Raw genomic sequence first — 8607 nt, 5'->3', positions numbered from 1 at the left:
GGTCAACATTTTATTCTTAAGTATATTGATCTTAACGATAGTATACAACATTTTATGCTTAAATATAATTTTGGTCCCTCTATTTTACTCAATTCGTTATTTTGATTTATCTATTTTAAAATTGAGATATTTGGCCTCCAGTTTGGTTAAACACTACACATGTTAACTATGTTTGCACATCATTTGCCCCATTAAAATTGGAGTGAAACAGGAGAACCACATGATTAGATGCTTTTCTTAACATGTCAACATTAATTACAGGGGAAGTAAAGAATCGAATTATACATTGATCAAATTTAGAGTTCAACATGTTCGGAAGATATATACAGCTTTGTCAACTTCAGTATCCCCAAACAAATTGAAGTCCAATATGCATTTAAATTATTTAACTAAAAGCAACTATGACAAATACCGAAAAGACAGAGACAGTATCTCTAAATTCTAAGCACATACAAATCCAGATGGAACCTTCTTTCCACAAGCATTAACAAGCAAACTAACAGCAACATGCACTTTGACCTTGACAGCTCCCAACACATTGGCTTTAATAGCTGTGCACAAACACAGTGCTGCTTCAAGATCAGCGAGACCTTTCAAAAGGATGCAGCACTCTTCACTTGGTTTTGTCCCAATTACTTCTTTAACCAAGCCTAACCAACTTCCACACACACCAAACTTGAGCGTGTCTTTGGGGCATTTCTGCGGTGAAGAGGAAGGTGGGATAGTAGATTTTGGAGGGCACGGGAGATTATCAGCTGCAAAACAACTGAAGAAAAGAAAATTAAGCAGTATGAAAGAGCAAATCAACTTTGAATCCTTTAGATTCATTTTTCTTCAAACCAAAACTACGTTATGCGACCACTGTATCGATGGTCGAACGTGGAGATTTTATTTTCTAGCTAGTTGGATTTCGTTAAGGGATTAGGATATGTTGAATTTGTGGCCAAGAGTGAACCATGAATGGATAGTGATCTCGTTGATTTTTGTCATTTGTCCTTGGTTTTGGCATATTCAAGCAGCAGTAAATTATTTGCTTATTGTATCCTTATTCACATGTGATATAATCCATATTCTTAGTCAAAATGATATTGAAAATAAGATCCAATCCAAATCTATGTCAACACAACTTAACGAGAAACATCACCAATGCACTGATTAAATAAGGAGTAAGAATGTAAGATTCATTTAACTCGTTGAAATGTACTAAGATTTTCCAAAGAAAAAATAAGACTTGTTAAATTCATATTTTTTTACTCAAATTCACACAAATTTCACTTAATAATTGAAGAGTGTGAAATGACATTTTTCGTAACATAAAGTAAATTAATCCAATCTATTAAATTTATTAGTACTGTTCGATAGAATGGTATGGATTTGTATATAGATCGATTGGTGGATTATTTTAAATTTTTAATACTCCTTTAACGTAAAATAGATATGAGTTCTTTGTACCCTATACACTGGGCATACTATGCTTTTATATTGTTATACTGAGTGACTTACACACCCATTAAATTAAAAACTCATAATCATAAAACATGAATTCTTTAGCTCAGATTTAGTAAATACATTTTTCAGTTCCATTTTTTTCCCACATCCTTCGGCCTATCTCTACTCTTCTCATGTCTTCTCTTGTGGATTCTAATTTCTTTTTCAAGATTGGCCTTGAACTCTAAAGAAGCCTTCTCAAGAAGCTGTTATTGGGTGTTCTTCTTCACACACTCAGGGCACATTTTCCTGAATGTTCCACTACACAAAAAATTATAAAAATAGGAGTTAGTTGAGAAACACAAACTAGAGAGACCTTGCCCACTTTCATCTAGAATAATTTGTGCAACTTACTTACTTCTTACAGTTGAAAGAAAACAAATATTTTGTTGGAAGCTGGCTCTTAGCAATGGTGGTGTTTATACTGCTAGAGGTTGGATTGTTGTCAGATATCAAGGCTCTCAAGAAAAAACTAAAGTGACTACATACGCGGTGAAGTATCAACTACATAGGATAATTAAAAATAGGAGTATGCTAATGGACCATATTAAAAAGACCCTGTGCCTTCTCAATAAGTTTTGTTTGAAGACCATGAAGTGGATATCCTTTGCTTGCCATAGGATTTTTCCCATGTTGCCCAGTTGATAAGAAGTCCTTCAAAAATTCATGTTTATAGAGCCTGCTGCATAGGATATGCCTTTGCACAATTTTAACTCAGAAAAAAAAAAGTGATTTTCAAGAGTTATTGCAAGAAATAGAATGATCAAACAGAGCTTGAATGGTAGAAACATGAATGAAAACATACTTGAGGCCCATGTTGGAAGGCCCATAAGGATCATTAAACATCTTGTGTATCTGTATGACTATGAGCAATAAACATCTTTTGTATTTGGATTACTATGCGCAACTGTCATAGGATTGTTCCTGGAGTTAGTTACAACCATTTTAGAATTCTGTTATTACAATCCATGAATGTACTTGGGGCACATCATTTCCGGCAAAGGAGTTGAACCCGAACAATCCAAGATCAAGGCTATTGTAGATTGGCCTGTTCCCTCCACCCAGAAGGACATACGTGGATTCCTTGGTTTCACCAGCTTCTATCACAAACTTGTTAAGAGATACGCTTCTATTGCTTCTCAACTCACTTCTCTTTTGTGGAAGGATGATTTTGTCTGGACGTCAAGTTCTTAGCTAGCCTTCGATCGCCTCAAACAAGCGATGACTGAAGCTTTTCTGTTGGCTCTTTCGGATTTTTTCTTACCATTTGTCTTGGAAACTGATGCATGAGTTATCACTATGGTAGCAGTACTGATGCAACAAGGACATCCCATAGCATTCTTCACTAAACCGCTTTGCCCCAAAATGCAATGTGCATCCAATTACATTCGCGAATTGCACGTTATTAGATCCTTACGAATCATAGGAGTCTTAAGGATCTAATGTTTTAAGTAATTCAAATGTTGGAGCAACAGTATTATCTTGCCAAACTACTGGGTTATTGTCATAACCTAATTTCGTCCGGGTACTATCGTTCGCTGATCTTTTGATCCTTGCTAATCGACTTATGGTATTGAACGCTAGTTATAGTGCAAAGCAAGGAACCATTTAGTGTTTTGATCATGAATGCGAAAAATACCAAAAAAAAGGGGCAAAAGGATATTTTCATTGAGTTTCCTGGACCCTAGATCGCCCAGGCTAGCCTCTGGCTCGCCTAGGCCCCCAAATTACTTCAGGGTGAAGGCACTGGTTTGCTTAGGTGAGTTGCCATTGCCCCAAGTGCCCATTTCCCTATAAATAGGCGTGCTAGGGAGGTTGAGGAGAGGTTTTGTAACGATCCACCTCGTCGCTATGATATCACCACTCTAATAACTGGAAAATTTAATTCTTTTTCTTTCTTTTATGAAAACTCCATTATTTCTGCTTATGAAAATCATAGTGTCATACCCTAATTTCGTTCGGGGATCATCTATTTGATGGAATGCGACCTTCGCATGATCGCTTCGAGGAACTTGACACCCATCGTTAGGAAATCCGTGAAGTTCCGCGACATGTCGGGAGTCAAAAGGAAGCATTATTGTGCAATCCATAAAGTTCCGTAACATTCCAGAAGTCAAAGAGGGGATGGTTGCGTAATCCGTAAAGTTTCGTACAATTACGGAAAGAAAACAAGTATCGTTACGTAATCCGTAAAGTTTCGTAACGTTACAGAAAAAGAATCAGCAAAAAAAAAAGCAAAAGGGGAGTGTATTTAGTAAATAGGGGTGTGTAAATAAAAAGGAGTGCATTTAGCAAAGGGGAGGGGTGAACTTATCAAGATCCTCCACGTTTTGTTGGAAAATGGTTTCCGGAGCTTCCGAGGCTTTCGTAATGCTTCCGTAAAATTCCTAAAACTTTGGGTAAGCCTATTTCACTTAATATTGGTGAAAGAGAAGAGGAAAAACAGGGAAATCAAGTCCTATATGCTTGCTTAAAGCTTCTGTAATGCTTTTGTAAAATTCCTAAAACCCTAAATAAACATATTTCACTAAATATGAGTGAGAAGGAAGAGAAAAAAAGAAGAAAGTCAAGTCCTATATGTTTCCGTAAAGCTTCCGTAACTTTTCTGTAAAATTATGAAAGAAGGGGGGTGAACTTATCAAAAGGTGGGTGCAAATAGCAAATTTCAAATTTTCGAAATTCCAACATATTTTCGAAGCAGGGTTGCTTCTGGAGGAAGCAACCCAGCTCGCCTGGGCGAGCTGGGCGGCAACCTCCTCCCCCCTTTTCCTATAAATAGGCGAAAGGGGACTGTTCCAAATATCCCTGATCCCCCTGGCTATGCATTTCAACTGTTTTTGGTGAAAAAATTATTTCAGTGAAGAAAATCCAAGCCGAGGTGCTTCCGTAACGCTTCCGAGATGTTTCCGTGAGTGAATCTGTGAAGTGTTTCCGTTGTTCTTCACCGTTCTTCACCCGTTCTTCGTTCGTTCTTTGTTCTTCAACGAGTAAGTTTTCGAATCCGAGACTTTCAATTCATTTCTTGTTTTTTAAGCTTTAATCTTTATTTTGTTCACTTTCGGTTTCTTTTCTTCCGTTTTAACGAGCTTTAACCGATCGTTTAAGCTGTTATCTCGCCTAATAAATGATAAAATGAATTTCAAGGATTATTTGTGTTGTAATCTCGTTTAATCACTGTTAAAACGAAATCTAACCGATCGTTCACGCTGTAACCTCGGTTAAACCAAAAAATGCAAAATAATAACAAAATAATCAAAATATCTTGAAAAATAATAATAAAATAATCAAAATATCTTTGAATAAAATAATCAAAAAAATCAATCGGACGTTTTTCTTTGGAAGTTTTCTTGGATCAATTGACTAATAACCAAAGTGAAACTAAGGCTAAAATCAACTCACAAATCAAGCTTTGTCCGCAAGAATCACTAAAAACCGTTTTAAGGTCCAAACGCCTTAAAACGATCCTCTTTGTTTTTATCGGTTAACATGGACTGTTCAAAAGCATAAAATCAACATATAACTTTACCGCTTTTGCAAGAACTACGTAGGTCTGATTTCCTCAACGCAATTGAGGATACGTAGGAGCAAAAGCCCCACTTTTGTCGACCACCCTAAGAGATCGTTAATGGTCCAACGCCTTAACGTTTCTCTCTTTTCAAAATCAAAAGATCGTTTAATGATCCAATACCTTAAATGACCTTTTGTTCAGTCAAAATATATCTTGCAAAAAAGATAAAAACAACTTAACCAACATTTAATTCTCAAAGAACTACGTAGGTCTGATTTCCTTATCACAATTGAGGAATACGTAGGAGCAAGGGAAACATCCTTGTCGACCACAATAAGATAAAAAATACAAAAGGCATAAAAAAATACATAAAAGCGTAAAAGGGAAAATAAAACAAATTGAAGTCATATTTGCACACTTGATTAAAGGCTGTCGTCCCTTGTGATGGACGCGTGAGGTGCTAATACCTTCCCCGTGCGTGAATACAACTCCCGAACCTTTCACACTTAAAGTTCGTAGACCACACCTTTTTCGGTTTTTCCGACGTCTTCCTTGAATAAACGTTGGTGGTGACTCCACGCATTTTCCTCCCATGGAAGACGCACCCGCGAGCCCTGCGTCGCCCTCCCGCTGAAAGGTAGGTTGCGACAGTATGGCGACTCCACTGGGGAATGTTTTTAGAGAGTTAGGCCTTCTAATCTCGTGCAATATTATGACTTCCTCTTTTGTCAGTTTCCTTTTATTTCTCTTACGTTCTTGTATATAACTCTTTGATGCTTTTAGTGTGTTTTTGAAATGTATGCATGAGATAGATATTTATCCATTTGATGCACACAAACACCAACACTATTTGTACACACGGTGAGTAGAAAAGGGGCCCTATACCCGGGTCCATGGGAACATAAGGAGTGGAGGTGAATCTGTGGTCATGCTGGGTCTCCGACTTGCTTGATAATAGTGAACCCTCATCTAGAGTTTTTCTCTTTGATAACATATTGTTGCTGGTAGTCCCTACTGCCACAATATGTTTTTCGAAGGGGATGATACCTCTAGAAACCATCAAGAGAGATATGACCACCTTGGGAATTATCACTAAAAGCCTTTTAGTTCCTCCCGTTTAGGTCCCTAAAATAGGGGCACAAAGCATATGTTGTGTACATTGATGAGGATATTGCCATGTTGTGTACATCCCCCTGTTGCGCTTTTGCGCGTATGCATCATGTCATCACGCACGCGTTGTATGTTGGTCTCGTCTTTTGTCATAGGAAGCTAGAAGGTCCATATCACCTTCTTAACTGCACACATGGGGCACTGCGCCCCCAAATGCGCAAGCAAGAAGAGATAATTTTTTGGGCTCTTGTGTTCGTAAATGCATTCATATCATGCATCACATAAGCATCTCTTCATGGCATCATAATGAATATATTGTTCCTGCATTTGTCCGTTATCATATTCCAGCATCACATTTTGCATGAGTCATTGCATCATCATGCATATGCGTTCAACATACTTTTTGTTCTACAAACTACATACCTTTTATTTTCATGTTTGCTTATGCATGATCCTTGCGTTTTCCTCTACAAAACAAAAACAAAAAAAGGGAAGCGTGAAAATTCACACTACATTCTTAGTTGCATATGTTCGGTACCATGAGCCAACCATGTTGGGATCATAAACCCGTTTCACTTAAAAACAAAATGATTGAACATGGTACCTAATGCATGGCTAACTGGGAAATGATGTCTCTTCGGGCATCTCAATCTCATAATTACATTTTCCATGCATAGCATGCGTATTCCCGAGTCTTTCATCCTTATGAAATGTTGTTGAAGTATTAGCGACCGAATTGCCATTCCTTGGATTACGGGGTTGAACCAAGCTCATGCTTTTACGAAAAGGTTCATCAAGTCAAGTTGAAGCATGGAAGTAACCATCTTGCAAAAATTGGGGCAAAAGATGGATCGAATTACATTGTTGCTTCGTCTACTGCCAAACACATTTAGGATTGTTGATGTCTTTATTACTTCCAGTTTCACCTTGACAAAGATGTCATGGACCATGTTGAAAATCTAAATTGATTCAACCCCATATCCTGCGTAAAAATTCGCAATACTTCAACTGTGCATCATTTGCATACATCCATGCTTTTCATTGGTTGCATTGCTCATTGCATTCTTTCCTTAAAAAAATGATGAACTTATTCATTGTTATCAAAAAGAAAAGAACACACTTTACGGCGCCCTTACCGAACTCGTGCTAGAGCTAGAGTAATGGGTAAAGCAGAGGAGGTGCAAGAGCAGATGAAGGCCGACATGGAGGCCATGAAAGAGCAAATGGCCACAATGATGGAGGCCATGATGAGCATGAAGAAGATAATGGAAGCCAATGCGGTTGCAATTGCCGCTACCAGCGCTGTTGCTGAGGAGGACCTGACTCACCCATCTGGCATCAACAAAATGAATCATCCAACCCCAGATATGGTAGGCAAAGATTTGGGAAGTACGGGCGGCCCCCATGATGTGCAAATTCATAACGAGCACGCCTTCCCGCCGTATGGCTTGCCTCCCAACTTACACCACCCAATGTGGCGTACACTCCCAATAAGAATGTCAATAACTCCACTTCTATACTCATTGAGAGCCAACAGCCTCAATCTGATCATGCACATGTCTCTCAACCCATGGGGGAGACACATGAAATGCCCCAATCTAGCGAACTTTGAGCCTTGCCTTGGATGTGCCATTGAAGGGCAAGCAGTTGGTGGTATACCTCTGCAAAACACTTTGGAGGGCCCTCAGTATCACCCACAACCACACCCCTCACATTCCACAGCGGTTAAAAACCCTCATGCTATGGCAGAAATGGTAAAGTTGGATCATCTAGAGGAAAGGCTCAGGGCCATTGAAGGAGACGAAGATTACGCCTTTGTTAACCTAGAAGAGTTGTTCCTAGTACCCAATATCATCACCCCTCCCAAGTTCAAGGTGTCGGACTTTGACACGTACAAGGGGACTACTTGCCCTATGAACCATCTAAAGATGTATTGTCAGAAGACAGCGGCATATGCAAAAGATGAGGAACTGCTGATACATTTCTTCCAAGAAAGTCTTACTGGGGTAGCTGTTACCTGGTATACTAACTTGGAACCTTCCCGAGTCCATTCTTGAAAGGACCTAATGGTTGCCTTTGTTAGGCAGTATCAGTACAATTCTGATATGGCTCCGGATAGGATGTAACTACAGAATATGTGCAAAAATGGGCATGAATCTTTCAAAGAATACGCCCAAAGGTGGAGAGACCTGGCAGCTCAAGTGGCACCCATATCTACTTGACAATTCAATGGTTGCCATAACCCCTGCTAGGTTTCCTCAACCTCCATTTTTCCGAGGATACGACTCGAATGCAACATGTGCATATCATGGAGGAGTTTCGGGACATTCCATTGAGCACTGTATGACCTCGAAGCGTAAGGTGCAAAGTCTAATTGATGCAGGCTGGCTTAAATTTGAGGAGAATTGCTTGTGAATCCTAACGTTGACAAACGACACCACACATGGGGCAATTTTGAAAGCTGTTGTTAAATGTCTCTAATGACTCATCAGGATTTTCAA

The 8607-nt window shown here is 38.9% G+C and overlaps 1 protein-coding gene across 1 annotated transcript; it reads right to left on the bottom strand.

Annotated features, from left to right (window-relative positions):
* Positions 1 to 203: 203 nt before the first annotated feature.
* On the bottom strand, positions 204 to 1097 carry LOC114413157 (putative lipid-binding protein At4g00165). Its single transcript, XM_028377392.1, has one exon. It carries the CDS (start codon positions 826 to 828, stop codon positions 442 to 444), a length of 387 nt encoding a protein of 128 aa, XP_028233193.1. The 5' UTR covers positions 829 to 1097; the 3' UTR covers positions 204 to 441.
* Positions 1098 to 8607: the final 7510 nt, after the last annotated feature.

This window comes from Glycine soja, chromosome 1, assembly GCF_004193775.1.
Source record: "Glycine soja cultivar W05 chromosome 1, ASM419377v2, whole genome shotgun sequence".
NCBI lineage: Eukaryota > Viridiplantae > Streptophyta > Magnoliopsida > Fabales > Fabaceae > Glycine > Glycine soja.
This window is presented reverse-complemented; position numbering and strand designations above follow the sequence as displayed.